At 37.7% G+C, this 20,790-nt stretch overlaps 1 protein-coding gene across 1 annotated transcript in view; it reads right to left on the reverse strand.

The window, feature by feature from the left end:
- CCDC158 (coiled-coil domain containing 158) overlaps nucleotides 1-20,790 on the reverse strand; it is a 104,027-nt gene that overhangs the window by 34,658 nt on the left and 48,579 nt on the right. Inside the window, exons 14-17 of the mRNA XM_047091594.1 lie at nucleotides 20,030-20,142; nucleotides 18,060-18,218; nucleotides 16,801-16,893; nucleotides 15,875-16,000 (exon numbers count right to left, since the gene is read on the reverse strand). Of these exons, the coding sequence (XP_046947550.1) occupies nucleotides 15,875-16,000; nucleotides 16,801-16,893; nucleotides 18,060-18,218; nucleotides 20,030-20,142 (491 nt within the window). The remainder of the gene's footprint in view (nucleotides 1-15,874; nucleotides 16,001-16,800; nucleotides 16,894-18,059; nucleotides 18,219-20,029; nucleotides 20,143-20,790) is intronic.

The raw sequence follows: 20,790 nt of genomic DNA on the forward strand, positions 1-20,790 counted from the left end.
TACATTTTTAGGTTAAAACTTCCACAAGCTTTTGGTTTCAAAGGAAGAATATAAATTTATACTTTTCAGTTCAACTTAAGGTTTATCTTGTGATTAGATTAGTTTCCTAGTACATTTTGACTCTGAAATCATCTTATATTAGATTTGTTGCCAAAATGACTCCTAAATTATATCTCTAATGCACCCCCATCTTCTTCAAATATGGTTCTCTCTAATGGCCTTGAGTCCATTACAGACAAATGTATGAGTTATGATGTAAGATAAGTAATGTCTAAGGAGACTATGTGCTTCTCAACTGCTCCTATCTCCGTTCTCCAAAGATAGAAGATAAATGGAAGTGCTAAATATAAGAACTTGATCTCATTGAGTTTGAATTAGACTATTCTATTTTGAGAATGTCTGACCAAGTCTATCTCTTACAATTATTTCTATTAGAAGACTATAATAAAAGTGGGATATAAATATCCTACATAGAATATAAAAGCATTATTTATACTGTATTTCGAGAGTGGGTGAGTAGGAAACAAGACAAACATAAAGTGTTACTAAAAATACTGCCCACATCGTGGGTACTTTGGTGGCAGAGATCAGGCACAGCTAGTATACATTACATACAGTGCATGTGCATAGACTCTGACACATCAATAAAAAAAACTATACTGTCTTGAAAATATTTTCTTTTTAAATGCAAAATAGCCTTTATCTGAAACATTAAAATTTTTCCACGTCAAGATACCAATTACAAGTATGTGTATTTGTATGTATGTATATGTGTGTGTGTATACATTTATGAAATACAGTATTAGTTCATACAGAGAATCTAATTATGTCATTAATTATTTAAATGTGTGTGTGTGGTTTTTTTTAAAATAAACAGCATTCAGCAGTGTAGTGTAGAGAAGCAGTACAGAATAATGGCTAAGAACATTGGTCTAGACTCAAGCTGTCTTGGTTAAGTGTTGGCAAAACTGTGTTTTTGGTATGTGAACCCTGTGTAAGTCATTTAGCTTTTCCCAGCCTTGGTTTCTTCATCTGTAAAGTATGTATAATAACAGCACTCACCTTATGTGGGCAGTTGTGAGGACTAAATCAGATAATCTAGGAAAGTACTTTGAATAGTGCCTGGTGTTCAATAAATATCAGCTATCATTAGAATAACTGAACAGGAAAACTAAAATGAAACAAGATAAATGAAGAGGCGATATAGAACAATGCAGTCATATTCCACTTCTAAACATGATACATTTAGGTCTACTTTAATTACAGCCCAACTGAAATGACACTAAAAAAATTAATAAAATAAAAATGAAAAAACAGATAACATTAGATATGAGTAATAATAATGAAATTTTAGGAGATGGAAAGCAAATGTATAATTTGTAACTGATTACACAGAACAAAGAAAGCTAAAACTTAAAGTAGCCTCACAGAAGTAGCCAACAAGAAGCAAGCTGCTCTGCATGGGAGTATTCCAGAAAGGCTCAGGAACTGGAGGCTCATGTATTTCTAAAGGCCAGGGAAGAGAAAGGGCAGCAAAATGGGAGGATTGGCTAAAAGTCTATGGGAGAAGCTGTTAGAATCCCAGATGGTCTCCCCCCACAATCAGGTAATTACTCATTCTTTTGCCCTAAAGGAATTTAGAGGCTTGATTTCTGCATGAGGTAGAGCCAGAGGACGTTTGGCTCCCAAAGGATAGATATGTGGCATAGCAGGAGTAAGGCTGCAAGTTGAAAATATGAGCATGAAGTGAGATTGTATAGATAGATAGATAGATACTGCAGATTCCTCACCCCACTCACCTTTCAGAATTTTGGCAGGTGATTGGCACCTAACAAGGCAGTAGTAAGAGAATCCCTCTTTTGGAGAACTGACAGGACCAAGAGAAAAGATGTACAGATAATTTTTGGGTCCCTCAATAAAAAAGCAATACCTAACTACCTACCAGTTGACAAATCCTGTCAACCTTACAAAGAGCTTTTAATCAGCTTTTTAGGGCCTCAATCTTAAATATGAATGAAGAGCCAATGACCACTAAACATTGAAGGAAAGTCTTTAACATTAATGACAGACATCAAAACAAACCAAAAAAAAAAAAAAATGAATTTGAAAAAACATCAATAATTCAGATGACAGGAGCAGTTACTGAAAAACCTAAATGAATATCTTTAAACAGAAATGAGAGGGGCGCCTGGGTGGTTCAGTTGGCTGAGTGTCTAACTCTTGGTTTCAGCTCAAGTCATGAGCTCACAGTTTGTGGGTTCGAGCCCTGTGCTAGAGTGCAGAGCCTGCCTGTGACTCTCTGTCCCTTTCTTTCTGCCCCTCCCGCACTCGCTCTCTCTGTCTCTCAAAGTAAATCAATAAACTTAAAAAAAAATGGGAAAAAGATTATATCACAAAAGAACACAAAACTATGTGAAGAGAAAACGGCTCCTGGAAATTAAAAAAAAAAAAAATGATATCAGAAAAACAATTTGAGTTGAGGAAATTTCCTGAAACGTGGGAATAAAAGATGAGGTGAGCATGGAAGTCAGAATTAAAGATGACTGGAGTGGTCCAAGCGGTCTAACAGGTGACTAACAGGAATTCTAAAAAGAGAGAACTGAGAAAATGAGGGTGAGAATGATCAAATAAATGACACTAGAAAATTTCTGAGAATAAAAGAACTCAAGAGTCTGCTAAGTATGCAGCACAATGAAAAGAAAAAGACCCTCAGCAGGGAACGTCTTGAAATCAGTATGCAGGATAAAGAAAAGACCCTACAAACTAAGAAAACGAACAAAAACTAGTCACAAACAAAGGCCCTGGAGCCAAAATGGACAACAGCAATAAAATTTTAAGTATCAATCATATGTAAGTGAAAAAAACCCTATTTTCAGAAATGCAAAATTTTAAAATACACCCTTCCATAGTTAGCCGCTGCATCATAGGCTCCACCAAAAGAAAGAAAGAAACCAAGAAAGGGAATTAAAATTAAAAAACAGAAAAAAAGGTGAAGGGAATTCCCTGGGTTTTGAGAGAAGGAAAATCCAAGAAGCCAACTGCGTGGCAAGCCTAGAAGGCAACCACTCCCGATCAGAACAGGAATGTTGGAGGGCTCTAAAGGCATGATGCCTAACACATGAATATATGAACAAGTAAAGAAACTAATAAAATAATCTTACTACTTTGCTCATACTAAAAGGAATTTTACAGTTGTTTTTCAGAGAACGTTTGAGGGATAATTGGTTATAGATATTTAGAAAACTAACCAAAGTAAAACAAGACAATTATTAAGTCTAAGGGCATAAAGGAAATATAATCACAGTTCACTGCACAGTTCAGCTAGAGAACAATATTTACATTGTCATAATAATCTAAACACTCAATGTGACTTAACCAAAACGTATGATATGATATGATTATATAGGGAGGATTATGCAGGGAAAAGGAAGATGTATATGTGCGCATGTATGTGTGGTTTAAAGAGATAATTTTTTATATTCTACAGCATAAGTTTATAAAGAACATCTAAAATTGTATGAGAAAAGACTAACAGTAGAGGAGTTCTTTTTCCAGTAATGGTAGAACAACCCTTCTGTTTAGAAATTCACTAGAAAAGTATACACACAAAATTTTTAAGCCTACCTGACAACATTAGAGAGCTACCAACACAGTTAAGAATTATGGGGCCAAAGTCCGGAACAAAATGCCATTTTCTCTAGAAGCATTTGCGAATTCTAAAAGAACCAGTTGAGAGGTTGGGAAGATGAGATGAGCTTTTGGCAGAATCAAGAAGCTAGAGGGATAAAAAACTAGAACTCTATCAAAGAGGTTAGAAGATAAACTGGTAAACATCAGGCTTCAGGATAAGAGCCTTAATCTGAATCATCTCAATCCTTGAATGAATTAAGGTGATATGGGATTGTTAGTGCCCTTACTTTAGCTACCAGCCAGAAGCTGACGTAAATCCTCTATGAAGGAAAAAAAAATGTCATCTAGAAACCAAAATGATCTAATTTTTCACAATGTCCAGAACTTTGTTTAGAAAGGAAGCAAACAAAAAATGGGCTAAAGACCTTAACAGACACCTCAACTAAAGAAGATACATAGATGTCAAATAAGCATATAAAAAGATGTTCCAGGACATATGGCATCAGGGAAACCCAAATTAAAATGAGATACTATTAGGGGTGCCTGGGTGGCTCAGTCGGTTGAGCATCTGACTTTGGCTCAGGTCATGATCTCACAGTTCATGAGTTTAAGCCCTGTGTCAGGCTCTGTGTCGACAGCTTGGAGCCCGGAACTTGCTTCAGATTCTGTGTCTCCCTCTGTCTCTGCCCCTCTCCTGTTTGTGCTCTGTGTCTGTCTCTCTCGAAAATAAATAAACATTAAAAAAATTAAAAAATAAATAAATAAAATGAGATACTATTATACTCTTATTAGAATGTCCAAAATCCAAAACATAGACAACAGCAAACACTGCCAAGGATATGGAACAACAGGAACTCTCATTCATTGCTGGTGGGAGTGCAAAATGGTACAACCACTGTGGAATATAGTTTGGCAGTTTCTTACAAAACGAAACATATTACTATCATATGATCTAGTAATCATACTCCTGGATACTTACTCAAAGGAGCTGAAAACTTAGGTCCACACAAAAGCTTGCACATGAATGTTTATAGAAGTTTTGTTCACAACTACAAAAACTTGGAAGTAACGAAGATACCATTCAGTAGGCAAATGAATAAACAAACTGTGGTACATCTAGACAGTGGAATATTACTCAGCATTAAGAAGAAATAAGCTACCAAGCCATGAAAAGACATGGAGGAAACTTCAATGCATTTTTTTTTAATTTTTTTTTTCAACGTTTATTTATTTTTGGGACAGAGAGAGACAGAGCATGAACGGGGGAGGGGCAGAGAGAGAAGGAGACACAGAATCGGAAACAGGCTCCAGGCTCTGAGCCATCAGTCCAGAGCCTGATGCGGGGCTCGAACTCACGGACGGCGAGATCGTGACCTGGCTGAAGTCGGACGCTTAACCGACTGCGCCACCCAGACGCCCCTCAATGCATTTTACTAAAAGAAAGAAGCCTATCTTTTAAAAAATTTTTTTGATGTTTTTTTTATTTTTGAGAGAGAGAGAGAGAAAGAGAGAGAGACAGAGACAGAGGGTGAGCAGGGGAGGGGCATAGAGAGAGGGAGACACAGAATCTGAAGCAGGCTCCAGGCTCTGAGCTGTCAGCACAGAGCCTGACGCGGGGCTCGAACTCATGGACTGTGAGATCATGACCCGAGCTGAAGCCAGACACTCAACCGACTGAGCCACCCGGGAGCTCCAAGAAGCCAATCTTAAAAAGCTTCATACTGTATGATTCCATCTATATGACCTTCTGGAAAAGGCAAAATTATGGAGACAATAAAAAGTTCACTGGTTGCCAGGGCGGAAGCGAATGGGAGGGATGAATAAGAAGGAGCACAGAAGGTTTTGAAGGCAGTAAGAATACTCTGTGTAATAATAATGGGTATTATGTCATTGTACATCTGTCCAAACTTATAGAATATACAACACCAGAGTGAACCCCAATGTAAACTATGTACTTTGAGTAATGATAATGTGTCACTGTAGATCCTTGGTAGCAAATGTACCACTCCAGTGAGTGATGCTGATAATGTGGGAGGCTGTGCATATATGGGGAAATCTCTATACCTTTCTCTCAATTTTGTTGTGAATCTAAAATTACTCTAAAAAAGTTAAACTATTAGGAAAAAAAGCAGGACTGGACAACAACATGACTGAAAACCAAGAGAAACAATGGTCACAGGCCCAGAGGGGATTCAGATAATGGAGTATGTATCATATACCATTAAAAAAAAAATGTTTTTAATAGTACAAGTACCAGAAGGAAACAAGAAAATGGGGTAGAAAAAATAATTGAGAAGGTAAGGAGTAAAAACTTCCTAAATCAATGAAACATATCAATCCATACGTCTACTAAGATCAGTGAACCTCAAGAAAGACAAATACAAAGAAGAACACACCTAGCACATCACAGTCAAATTGCTATAAACCGATACAAAGAGAAAATCTTAAAAGTGGTCAGAGACAAAATTAACTCCAAAAGGGCAACAAGAAGACTTAAAACTGACTTATCAGTAGAAACAATGGAAACCTGAATACAATGTTCTACAATGAATTCAATTCATTCACTCATTAGACAAATATTTATTATCTACTATATGCTAGACACTGTTCTAGGTACTTTGGGATGCATCAGTGAATACAACAAAGAATGTTACTTCTATTGTGTAAAATTATATAACAAACATTTTTCTTTTTGGTGGGGGGGAAGAGAGAGAGAGAGAGAGAGAGAGAGAGAGAGAGAGAATGAATGTATGAATAAATGAATAAATAAACAAATATAAGCAGGCTCCATGCCCAGCATGGAGCTGGGTGCAGGGCTCAATCACACAACCCTGGGACCCATGCATGACCTGAGATAAAAATTGAGAGTTGAATGTTCAACTGACTGAGCCACCTAGGTGCCTCTATAACAAACATTTTTAAGAGGAGAAATAATAAACATTTTTAAGAGGAGAAATTGCATACGGCATGTTTGACAGTCTATTTAGGAAATACAGTTCATTTTTTGCTGTTAGAATTGTTACTTAAAATTTTGACTTAATAGATATGACTGGTACTTTTTCAGTGATGGATGAGATTCTTTATAATCAAGTAGTCTGTTTATTGCACAACTAGACAAAATCTCTCAGGCTGGCTTTTGGGTAATGAAAAGTCATGCAATCTCAGAGCTGATGTTTCTAGATGACCCTAGAGGTCGTCTAGTCCACACTCATCTTTAGACATGAAAAGAGCAAGGCACAATATATTTGGCTTTTCAAGGTCACACAAGTAGGGAGACCCACCAATGACTCCTGGTCAAATGTTCTTTGTTGTTGTTTATTTGTTGTTTGGTTTGTGGGGTTATTTTGGGAGGGGGATTTACTTTGTATCAATGTTAACATGTACATAATTTTAAAGCTTATTTTAGGGGCGCCTGGGTGGCTCAGTCAGTTAAGTGCCTGACTCTTGGTTTCAGCGCAGGTCGTGATCTTAAGATTCGTGAGTTCAAGCCCTTTATTGTGCTTTGTGCTGACAGCATGGAGCTTGCTTGGGATTCTCTTCCTCTCTCTCTCTGTACCTCCCTGACATTCCCTCCCTGTCTCTCTCTCTCAAAATGTATAAATAAACTTTAAAGGTAATTTTATAACACTTAAAACAAAAAACAGTAGTCCCTTGCTCTTCCTCTGACCACCTCCAAGTCCCAGTCTCCAGAGAGAAGCATGTTTACCTTCTAATATGAAGATTATCATTCTGTTATTTGATAGAATGTTCTCTTATTTGTTGTGTAACAGCTTGCTTTTCAGTGCACACATCTGAAGTGTCTGAGAGGGGTCCTTTTCCACTTTTAGCCATTTCGCAGTGCATGCCTTTCATTTAAGTGCACAGGTGGAATAACTGGCCGGTCACTGGTCATCCTGTTGCTATTCATTAGACAGGACTGTTAACTAATGAAATTGATTTTCATGTGCGATTTATGGAATAAGTTTCACTTCTCTAGAGTTGGAGCTGAATACTGGTTACAGGGGATTAGTGGTTCAATAAATGTATATTTTCAGAACAAAGTCTGAATTTTACACCGTACAAGTTTTTTCCTTAGCTTTAAAGAAAAAAAAAAGGTTAAAACCAAAACTTTTCTAAGGTCTTGAACATTTTATTTTTCTTTAATTAAAAAAATGTTTTTATTTATTTTTTGAGAGACAGAGACAGAGCACGAGCAGGGGAGGGGCAGAGAGAGAGGGAGACACAGAATCTGAAGCAGGCTCCAGGCCCTGAGCTGTCAGCACAGAGCCCGACGCGGGGCTCAAACTCACAGACTGTGAGATCGTGCCCTGAGCCGAATGAAGTTGGACGCCCAATCAACTGAGCCACCCAGGAGCCCCTAAAGTCTTGAACATTTTAAATGAAGGGGATAAAAATATCTTAGTTAATAAAATTTTATCATTATAAGTACATTTACATATAGTTCCTGAAGAAACTATATAAGCAAATCATTTTCATCTTGGTGGGATATCAATATACCATTAATTTGCCTTTGGCATTTGAAGCGGTGCTTATTTTAGCTATCTCAGCATTTGCTTTGTAATGTGGAAATGCTTGTGATGGAAAGCACTGAACATAAGACTACTAAATAATTTATTTTGACAATTATTATTGGTGGGTTGGAAGATGGCAGCAAAGCAGGAGGATCCTATGCTTGCCTCATCCCATGAATACAACTAGGTAACTATCAAATCATCCTAAATAACCTGGAAATTGACTTGAAGACAGGCAGAACAAACTCTACGATAAAGGTAGAGAAGAAACCACATTGAAGAAGGTAGGAAATGTGGAGATGTGGTTTAGGAGAGAAATGGATTGTGGCTGCTGCAGTGGGGAGGGAGCCATTCTCTTGGAGAAGGGCAAGAGACAGACTAACACAAACGGGAGCACACAGGGAAAATGAATCCCCATAGCAATTGGCTTGGAAAGCAAGAAGGGCTGAATTTTGTGACTTCTGGCAATCATCAGGGCTTAAAGCCTGATGATTAGGCTTGAAGGTCAGTGGGCTTGGCTGAGATAGAGCCCAGAGGGCACTGAACTGCTCTTGGAGAGACGGCAGGCAAACAACCCATGGACACCCAGCATGGAAACAGTGATCTGAAGAGCACCAGGGGCACACAGTAGGAAAAGACAGCATTCACAGAGAGACCCCTCCAGGAACAAAGGAACTGGCTGGCACCATTTTCCTTCCCCATCCCTCAGCATACAGGGCTACCAGTGGGAACCAGTGCAGCACTGACACTCGCTATCTCACTTGCTTACATCAAGCCTCCCCCGTCCACACTCTGGTGTCACCACCCTGCCTGTCATGCTTGTCTCAGTCCCAGTGTGGTGGGCCCCCTCCCCTAGAAGAACAACCCAAATCCCTGCTCACGCATCTTCCAACTTGAGATATTTGCCAAGACTTGGTTCCAGCACTGGTGGTGACAGTTCTCATTTCACAAACAGACCAGAGCACACCTAGCTAAAACATGCTACATTCAGGCCAGGGACCAAACACTGCCCACAACAGGCAAAGAGAGCCTGGGCAGACAACTGGCCCAAAGGATAAAATGGCCAGGACTAAACATCGGGGCACACACAGCACACATTAGAGACACTCCCACGAGCACCAGGCCCTGGGGAAATGGGGACACCACATGACAGGGCACTAGAGAACCTCTTATTAAGGCCATTACCCTCAAGAACAAGAGATATAGTTGACTTTCCTAACACACAAGAACTGGCACAGAGACTTAGACAAAAACGAGAAGACAGAGAAATTTATTCCAAATGGAAGAACAAGACAAGGCGATATCCAGAGATCTAAGTGAAACAGATATAAGTAACATACCTTATGCTGATATACTGATATACTCTATCAGTATTTAAAGCAATGATCATAAGAATACTCACTGTACTTGAGAAAAGAATGGAAAACATGAGTGAGATCCTTAATGCAGACATAAGGAATAGTGTACCAGAGATAAAGGGTGTAATAAACAAAATGAGAAACATGCTTGATGGAATGAACAGTAGGATGGAAGAAGCAGAGAAAAGAATAAGTGACCTAGAAGACAGAGAGAAAAGAATTATGCAAAACAAGAACAGACTTAGGGAACTCAGTGACTCCATCATACATAGTAATATTGATAGTATAGAAGTCCTACAAGAAGAAGAAAGAGGAAAGGGGGCAGAAAATTTATTTGAAGAAATAATAGCTGAAAACTTACCTAATCTGGGGAAGGAAACAGATATCCAGATCCAGGAGGCACAGGGAACTCCCATCAAAATTAACAAAAGCAGATCCACACCAAGACATACTGTAATTAAACTGGCAAAACACAGTTATAAAGAAAAAAAATTTAAAGCAACAAGAAAAGAAGACAGTAACTTACAAGGGAAAACCCATAAGGCTAGCAGGAGATTCTTTCAACAGAAACTTTTCAAACCAGAAAGGAGTGGCATGATATATTCAAAGTGCTGAATGGGAAAAATCTGCAGCCAAGAATACTGTCAAGCAAGGCTATAATTCAGAATAAAAGCAGAGATAAAGAGTTTCCCAGACAAACAAACTGCAGGAGTCCAGGACCACTAAACCAGCCCTACAAGAAATATTAAAGGGGACTCTCTGAGTGGAAAGGAGAGACCAAAGTAACAGTATAAAGGTAGGAAACATAAAAGAAGTAAAAATGAGTATTTTTTTTTGTTGTTTAATGTTTAATTTTTTGGAGAGAGACAGAGTGAGTGAGTGGGGGAGGAGGAAAGGAGGGGGACAGTCTGAGAGCAGAGAGCTGATTGCAGGGTTCAAACTCACAAACCGGGATTATGATCTGAGCTGAAGTCAGACACTTATTAACCTACTGAGCCACCCAGGCACCCCCAAAATGAATATTTCTGTAAAAAAATTCATGTAATGCACAAAATAAAAGGATGTAAAATATAACAATATATACTTAAAATGTGGGGAGGAGTAAGAATGGGTTCAAACTTACATGACCATCAACTTAATATAGATTGCAAAATGCAGAAGAGGTTATACACATATATCTAAAACCACTAATAAATACTCAAAGAATAAAGAGAAAAAAATCCAAATGTGTCATTAAAGAAAACTGGCAAAACATGAAAGAGAAAAAGACAAAGGATCAAAGCAAATCTTCAGAAACAACCACAAAAAAAAAAAAAACAACAAAATGACAATGAATACATATCCATCAATAATTATTTTCAATGTAAATTGGGTAAACATTCCAATAAAAAACACAGGGTGACAGGGGTGCCTGGGTGGTTTAGTAGGTTGAGCATCCAACTTTGGCTCAGGTCATGATCTCACGGTTCGTGGGTTCAAGCCCCGTGTCAGGCTATGTGCTGACAGCTCAGAGCCTGGAGCCTGCTTCGGATTCTGTGTCTCCCTCTCTCTCTGCCCCTCCCCTGCTCATGCTCTGTCTGTCTCTGTCTCTCAACAATAAATAAATGTTAAAAAAAAATTAAAGAAAAACATAGGGTGACAGAATGGATTAAAAAAATAAAACAAGACCCATCTATATGCTGCCTACAAGAGACACATATTAGATCTAAAGAAACCTACAGATTGAAAGGGTATGGAGAAATACCTATCATGCAGATGGATGTCAAAAGAAAGCTGGAGTAGCAATACATATTATCAGACAAAACAGACTTTAGAACAAAGACTGTAACAAGAGACAAAGGACACTATATAATAATAAAAGGGACAATCTAACAAGAAGATATAACAATTGTAAATATTTATGTACCCTCCATAGAAACACCTTAATACATAAAACAGTTAATAACAAACATAAAAGAAGAGATAATAATGCAACAAGAGAAGATGACTTTAACACACCATGTACATCAACAGACAAGTCATCTAAACAGAAAATCATCAACAACAACAAAAAAAAACACAAACAAAAAAAATCCTTATAAAATCAACAAGAAAACAACGGCTTTGAATGACGCACTTGCACAGATGGATTTAACAGACATACTCAGTACATTACATCCTAAAACAGCAGATTACACATTCTGTTTTCAAATACACGTGGAACATTCTCCAGAAGAGAATGTTAGACCTTAAAATATGTCTCAACAAATTGAGGAAGATTGAAGTCATACTGTGCATCTTTTCTGACCACAATGTTATGAAACTAGAAGTCAGCCACAAGAAAAATCTGTAAAGATGACAAATACAAGGAGGTTAAAGAACATGCTACTAAGGAATGAATGGGTCAACCAGGAAATAAAAGATGAAATTAAAAAGTACATGGAAACAAATGAAAATGAAAACACATTGGTCAAAACCTTTGGGATGCAGCAAAAGTGGTCATAAGAGGGAAGTTTATAGCAATATAAGTCTACCTCAAGAAGCAAGAAAAATTTCAAATAAACAACCTAACCACACACCTCAAGGAGCTAGAAAAAGAACAAAAAAAAACCTAAAGCCAGCAGAAGGAAGGAAGGAAATAATAAAGATTGGAACAGAAATAAATGATACAGAAATAAAAAAAAAAATAGAACAGATCAAGCCAGACTTAGGGGCACCTGGGTGGCTCAGTTAAGTGATTGACTCTTGGTTTTTGACTCAAGTGATCTCAGGATCTGTGGGATCAAGCCCAGCACTGGGCTGTATGCTGACAGTGTGGAGCCTGCTTGGGATTCTCCCTCTCTCTGCCTGCCCCCCGCCAAATAAATAAATAAACTTAAAAAAAAAAAAAAACGCCAAAAACCTTTAGCCATACTTATCAAGAGAAAAGGAGAAAAGGGGCACCTGGGTGGCGCAGTCAGTTAAGCGTCCGACTTCAGCCAGGTCACGATCTCGCGGTCCGTGAGTTCGAGCCCCGCGTCGGGCTCTGGGCTGATGGCTCAGAGCCTGGAGCCTGTTTCTGATTCTGTGTCTCCCTCTCTCTCTGCCCCTCCCCGTTCATGCTCTGTCTCTCTCTGTCCCAAAAAATAAATAAAAACGTTGAAAAAAAATTAAAAAAAAAAAAAAAAAAAAGAGAAAAGGAGAAAGTCCTCAAATAAAATCACAAATGAGAGAGGGGAAATAACAGTCAACGCCACAGAAATACAATTGTAAGAGAATATTATGAAAACCATATGCCAACAAGTTTGACAACCTAAAGAAATAGATAAATTCCTAGAAGCATATAATCTACCAGAACTATAACAGGAAGAAATAGAAAATTTGAACAAACTAACAACAAACAAAGAAGCTGAATCAGTAATCAAAAAACTCCTGACAAACAAACATCCAGGATCAGATGGCTTCACAGGAGAATTTTACCAAACATTTAAGGAAGAGTTAATACCTATTCTCAAACTATTTCAAAAAATAGAAAAGGAAGGAAAACCCCAACTCATTCTATGAGGCCATTAATTCTCTCATACCAAAACCAGATAAAGACATCACTGAAATAGAGAACTACAGCCTAATATTCCTGGTAAACATAGATGCAAAAATCCTCAACTACCAAACCAAGTCCAATAAAACATTAAAAAAAAATTATCCACCAAAATCAAGTGGGATTTATTCTTGGGTTGCAAGCATGGTTTGACATTCACAAATCAATAAATGTGATACATCATATCAATAAGACAAAACATATTCTCCATATGATCATTTTGAAAAATGTAGAAAAAGCATTTGACAAAATATAACATCCATTCAAGATAAAAACCTTCAAAAAGTAGGTTTAGAGGGAACATACCTCACCATAATAAAGGTCATATATGAAAGACCCCCAGCTACCATCATCCTCAATGGCGAAAAACTGAGAGCTTTTCGTCTAAGGTCAGGAACAAGACAGGAATGTCCACTCTTACCACTTTTATTCAATACTGTACTGGAAATCCTAGCTGCAGCAATTAGACAACAAAAAGAAATAAAAGGCATCCAAACTGGTAAGAAAGAAGTACAATTTCCTTTTTTTTTTTAAGTTTATATTATTTATTTTTTAGAGAGAGAGAGAGAGAGAGCGAGAGACAACACACAAGCAGAGGAGGGGCAGAGAGAGAGAGGGAGAGAGAAAATCCCAAGAAGGCTGCACGCTGCCAGCACAGAGCCCAACATGGGGTTCAAACTCACATATCATGAGATTATGACCTGAGCCAAAATCAAGAGTCAGATGCTCAGTTGACTGAGCCACCCGGGCACTCCTAAGTACAACTTTCACTATTTGCAGATGACATGATACTATATATAGAAAACCCCAAAGACTCCACCAAAAGACTGTGAGAACTTTCAGTAAACTCACAGGATACAAAACCAATACAGCATTTATAAACACCAATAATGAAGCAGCAGAAAGAGAAACTAAGAAAACAATCTCAAAAATAATAAGATGCCTAGGAATAAACCTAACCAAAGAGGTGATAGATCTGTACTCTGAAAACTATAAAAAAACAAAACAAAACAAAACAAAACAAAAACCAACCTGATGACAGAAATTTACAACAACACAAAGAAAAGGGAGAACATCCCATGCTCACTGACTGGAGGAACAAATATTGTTAAAATTTCTGTACTACTCAAAGCAATATACACATTTAATGCAATTCCTATCAAAATACCAATAGCATTTTTCACACAACTAGAACAATTCTAAACTTCGTATGGAACCACAAAAGACCCTGAATAGCCAAAGCAATCTTGAAAAAGCAAAGCAAAGCTGGAAGCATCATAATTCTGAAGTTTAAGTTATATTACAAAGCTGTTGCAATCAAAACAGTAGGAAACTGGCACAAAAAATAGCACAGAGAGCAATGGAAGAGAACAGAAAACCCAGAAATAAACCCTCAACCATATGGTCAATTAAATCTTTGACAAAGTAGGAAAGAATATACAATTGGAAAAAAGACAGTCTGTTCAAACAATGATATTGAGAAAACTGGAAAGCAACATGCAAAGTTTTTTTTTTACTTTCTTACACCATACACAAAAATAAACTCAAAATGAATTAGAGACCTAAAACCGTAAGTCCTGAAACCATAAAAATCCTCGAAGAGAACATAGGCAATAACTGCTTTGTCATCGGCTGAAGCAACTTTTTTCTAGATATGTCTCCTGAGGCAAAGAAAACAAAAGCAAAAATAAACTATTGAGACTTCATTGAAATAAAAACTTCTGTACAGTGAAGGAAACAATCAACAAAACTAAAAGGCAACCTGCAGAATGGGAGAAGATATTTGCAAATGACATATCTGATAGAGGGTTAGTATTCAAAATCTATAAAGAATTTATCAAACTCAACACCCCACAAATGAATAATCTAATGAAAAAATGGGCAGAAGACATTAACAGACATTTCTCCAAAGATATACAGATGACCAGTCTGTTTGGTGGGAATGCAAACTGGTGCAGCCACTCTGGAAAACAGTACGGAGGTTCCTCAAAAAGTTAAAATACTGTATAATCCAGTAATCGTACTACTTGGTATTTACCCAAAGAATACAAAAACACTAATACAAGGGGAGACAGAAATCCCTATGTTTAGAACAGCATTATTACAATAGCCAAGATATAGAAGCAGCCCAAATGTCCATCAAATGATGAACTGATAAAAAAAAAAAAAGATGTGGTATATTATACAATGGAATATTACTTCAGCCATAAAAAAGAATGAAATCTTGCCATTTGCAATGATATAGATAGAGCTAAAAAGTATAATGCTAAGTGAAATAAGTCCATCAGAGAAAGAAGATATCATATGATTTCACTCATATGTGGCATTTAAGAAACAAGATAAACAAATGAAAGGAAAAAAAAGAAAGAAAGAAGCAAATCAGGAAACAGACTGTTAACAATGGAGAACAAACTGATGATTGCCAGAGGGAAGGGGGTGAGGGATGGGTTTTATAGGTGAGGGGGCCTAAGGAGTGCACTTGTCATGATGAGCACTGAGTGATGTATGGAATTGTTGAATCACTATAGTGTGCACCTGAAACTAATATAACACTGTATGTTAACTAACTGGAATTAAAATGAAAACTTAAAAAAACTCAATTATTGTTAACATTAATCCTACTGAATAATTCATGTTTTCCCCAGGGGAAACACCAAATAGTGAAGTAAATGTTTTCATTCATCTGGTATGTATAAATCTACAATCCAGTAATTGAAAATGTCATAACTATAGATATATTTTTAAATGAAATTTTCTCCATTTAAAATTACTTACATATTAGGTCATTTGCATCATGGATTATGAGACTAGGTGCTTACATGAGACAGGAAGCTGGCTGTGGACTGGGATGACGGTACATTAGAATGGGAACGGGTGGCTGAGGATGGCTGTAGAAGGCGTGGCTTCACAGAAGTATTTGAGGTGTATCCAGGGCCCTGAAGTTCCTAGAAAACAATATAGATGTGAGCAAAATAATTGTCCACCTACACCTACAATTGTGAAATCAAAACGTATTTCACAAACATAATTTCAATTTTACATGTTGAACATCTATAAAGCAAGATGATTCTGAGTCACTCTTTGAGGACTAAGCATATGCTAAGAAGATGCCTTCACACTGCTGATTTTGAAAGAGGCATTTGCAATGTGAAAACACCTCGGATGGTATGCTACTTAGCTGGTTTCTAACTTTTGCCAAAGACTCTATGCTAGTTGGGGCATACTATTGAGAAAGGTCCTCTACAACTATCGCGTGCTCCAGCCCCCAAAAGTATCCATTACGGACACTTTAACGTATGTCTGCAACTTTAAGACATACTTGGAAAGCAGACATAAATTTCAGTGGAAAATGCACTGTTTTTAAAGGACACATGTTTTGGTGATGCAGATTAAATCATTTTTGCTATTCTCCAAACAAGCTGAGCACACTCACACTTTGGACCTCTGCACTTGCTTGACCCCCTTCTGTGTGGAAAATTCTTCCTTCAGTTATCCCCATGGCATACCTGAAGAAGGTGTCTGCCTCTCTTATAAACTTAACGGAGAGCACTGTGTTTCAATTTGTTACTATAGGAAGAGGACAGGTATAGATATAATGATGTTTATGCAGACTTTAGAACTGCTAGTATCAGATAGTGTTGAAGTACACTTGACTGCGTCCAAGGTACATGAAGTAAATATAAAAGTATATCAAAGAATGGCATTAATTTCACTTGAACTATTTCTGATGGAAAGAAGGCCTTACTTTTACATCCAAAGTGTGTTGAAGTTTTAGGCGCACAGATTCTTGTTCCTGACGCTGTATGATATCTTGACATTCTGCAAACTGCAAAGATGCCTACAATCAAACAACCACATGTGGTTTGTCTTCCATTCTCTACACAATTTTGTTTTGTTAACTTATAAATACAGAGCTTCCATCTCTTCAAGGGAACCCCCCACACTAATTTGCATTTATCTATTTATCGGTTTTGTTCATTAAACTTAGAACTGGAGGCCATGCCTTTATCCTCTGTATCCCTGGCATCTATGTAGCATTTAGTATGAATGAACTAAGGATGGAATAAACAAATTGCTCTAGTAATGTAAAAAAATGACCACAACTGAAATTCATTAAATCAACATATCATGTTTTAAGATCAAAGCTGGCATAGGCGGGTTCACAGGTCATTTTACCTAACCATAAAGGCTCTGGATTTCTTAATAATCAAGACTAGTTTGGGTATATTTTTGCCTTCCAGAGTTCTCACAAGTAAGATTTATGCCTTTATGATACGTTGCAATAACAAATACAATGTCACTAACCCTTCTCATTCTTTGTGGTTTTTTGTTTCTTTGTTTTTTTTTGTTTTTTTTTTTTTGAGACAGACAGAGAGAGAGAGAGAGAGAGAGAGAGAGAGAGAGAGAGAGAGAGAAGCAGGGCTAATGTTTTTTTTTTTTTTTACCCGAAGTGGGGCTCGTGCTCACCCGAATGGGGCTTGAGCTCACCCATTGCAGGACTTGAACTCACAAACCATGAGATCATGCCCTGAGCTGATGCTTAACCAACTGGGCCACCTAGGTGCCCCCTGAGTTGTGTTTTCTACCAGCATTTTCTGGACTCCAATGAATGCCAGACATTAGCATTATGTTAGCATTTTACTGATATTATTAACAGACTGTATTCTACCTAGTGTTCAAGTCATTTTGTGGCAGTAAGTTAGATTGAAGACATATTTATTTATTCAGTCCAGTGAGGACCCCAGGTGTATCTTGCATCTTGTATCTTACTGCTCCTGTGACCGAGTTAGCCTCAAAAAGAATTTTGTAAAAAGTACACAGTGTAACTGTGCTTTAAAGCTTAGAAGAGCCTTCTCTACTCTATAGGCTATGGTTTTTCCTTGCGCTAGGTGATTGGGATCTAGTAGCGATTTGGTTCCTATCAGCATGGAGCTTTTTTTCAGAACATGTCTCCTCAGTTAATAGCTATTTAGTTGATGATTACTTTACACACTTAGTAACTACCTTATCAAGAGCAACTTCCATATTAGCAACTTTTTCTTTCAAACGGCGCTCCTGCGATCTCAGGACTTCCAATTCTCCAGCCATCTTGTTTTTTTCTGTTGCAACAGTACTCAATTCCTGGCTTAATTTATTCTTCTCTTCTTTTAGAAAATGCTTTTCCTATAATTATAGAGGAAAAACATATCAGAAATAATATGCTGATGTAGATGCTCAGATGTGAGGGAAATATAAAACTAATATAAAGATCTGAACTATAGTTCAATTCATATGTCACTTAATTGTTCTGAGTTGGAGCTGGGAGCTATTAGAATCATGTCACCATGTACTCTCTTATTTTTATAAGAGAGCAGGGGAGTGGCAGAGAGAGAAGGAGACACAGAATCCAAAGTAGGCTCCAGGCTCTGAGCTGTCAGCACAGAGCCTGATGTGGGGTTCGAACTTGTGAACTGCGAGATCATGACCTGAACTGAAGTCAGATGCTTAACTGACTGAGTCACTCAGGTGCCCAAGGGTAGCTTCATTTTTAAAAAGCTCATTTTGGCAGGGAGGGGGACAAAATATAAGAAAAATTTAAATATAGTGAACAAACATTAGGTTGCTGGAGGGGTGGTGGGAGGGGGGATGGGCTAAATGGGTAAGGGGCATTAAGGAATCTGCTCCTGAAATCATTGTTGCATTACATGTTAACTAACTTGGATGTAAATTTAAAAAAATAATAATAATTTAAAAAAAGCAAACAAAGAAATGCAGAATCCCTTGCTCCTCCACTCCTGGACTTACTGAATCAAAACATGCATTAAAAATATTTTTAATTAAAAAAAATAATAAAAAGATAAAAAGGTTCATTTTGGGTCTGGGAAGAGCAAATGCCTGACCCACGCTCACTTTCTACATACGCTACATACCTCTTCACCCCCACTACAGCCAGTGCTCACAAACCCTGCTTTTACAAATGTTGATTTGTTCCAAAGTGATTGAACTATCAGGGAACATTTGAGCACAACATAAGTTTCACACTTACTATGCACAGTTGCACTTATAAGAAATATTAAGTCAACACAAAACTGCACCCGGCTAAACAGAGCTGTGTGGGGATACACAAAAAGCATACATGCACGCTCCTCAAACACCAATCTGCTACTACCTCAGTTTATCTTGTGTTTTGAGTCACATCCGTGCACATCTGGTGTCACAGAAAACTTCCCTTCTACCCCCTCATAGTAACTCACAAGCTGCAGCCCTTTGATGCACACTTCTACAAGCAGACTTCAGGTGTTTTTCAAGATAAAGGACCATATTTATTGTAGTATTTATGTATTTCTTAGCCATTTAACACATGTAAAATGTGGTCCCTACTTTTCATTAGGTCCCTACTTTTTGTATGTTATTGATGAAATTTGTTAGTGAGGTACTCCTAATCCCATTGTTCTCATAACCCCTGTAGCCTTTTCTGCACAATTTTGTAGACACACGTGTCACATTATAGCAGAACTGCCCACGCTTTGTTAATAGTCGTTCCCTGTCTCTACCAGGAATGTCCTTTTGTCCATTTTCTGCATTTAAAATACTAGCTCCTTCAAGGTCCTACTCAGAGGCACCTGGGTGGCCCAGTCGGTTAAGTGTCTGACTTTAGCTGAGGTCATAATCTATCTCCATGGTTCATGAGTTCAAGCCGGACTCTGTGCTGACAGCTCGGAGCCTGGAGCCTGCTTCTGATTCTGTCTCCCTCTCTCTCTGCCCTTCCCTTGCTTGCATTCTGTCTCATCTCTCAAAAATACATAAACATTAAAAACAATTTAAAAAAAAAGATCCTACTCAAATGTTCCTTCAGGAACTTTCCCCTCACTCTCTCAGTCAGAAATAAACTCTTTTCTCCATTTTACTTGGTAACTCTGCTACATCTTATCCTGCCTGCAGTATATGAAAGAGTGAACACACTGGCTTCCCTCATTCTGAGCACAGGGACTCACCTTATTTGCAGTTGTCATTGCCTCTTCCAAAAACTGTATCTTGCTTTGAAGGGCATCTATCTGACCTCTTTTAGCCGTGATTTGCTTTTGCATCCCCATTGCCACTTTCATAGCTGGGGGGAAAAAGAAAATAAACTGCCTTAGTTTTTAGTGTCTAAATTCGGGGAGGCTACTATAAATTGATGGTTAAACATTATGAGAAGGTGACAAGATTCTCCAAGGCACTTGGACAGTTTCAAGAGACTGATCATGGGAAAAAACAAAACAAAACAAAACAAACGTTCAGACTTCACAATATTGCGATATAACAATTTTCAGCAATTACAGAGAGATTTTGAATTGAGAATGATATTTTGTGATTTCCTTGCTACTGGTATTAATTTCACTGACCATCATAATTTGCTGTATCTCCAATGGTTATATAATACTGATCAAATTCATACTTACACACATCGAACATATATACATAACAATAGTTGTATACTGAACAATGTAGAATTTTCTACAAATTCATATTTAAAATACCACAAATGGGGTGCCTGGGTGGCTCAGCAGGTTAAGCGTCTGACTTCTGATCTCAGCTCAGGTGTTGATCTCACGGTCGTGAGCTCAAGCCCTGCATTGGACTCCACGTTGGGTGTAAAGTCTACTTAAAAAAAACAAAGAAACAAAAAAAACCCACAAAAGACATCTATTATTTATTTTTTTCATGTGATATCCTATAAAAATGTCATAAGTGATTGTGTAAGACTTCTATTATT

This window comes from Lynx rufus, unplaced genomic scaffold (assembly GCF_022079265.1).
Source record: "Lynx rufus isolate CCGP_SWC_20201006 ecotype Redwood Valley unplaced genomic scaffold, mLynRuf1.p SCAF_3, whole genome shotgun sequence".
Taxonomy (NCBI): Eukaryota; Metazoa; Chordata; class Mammalia; order Carnivora; family Felidae; genus Lynx; species Lynx rufus.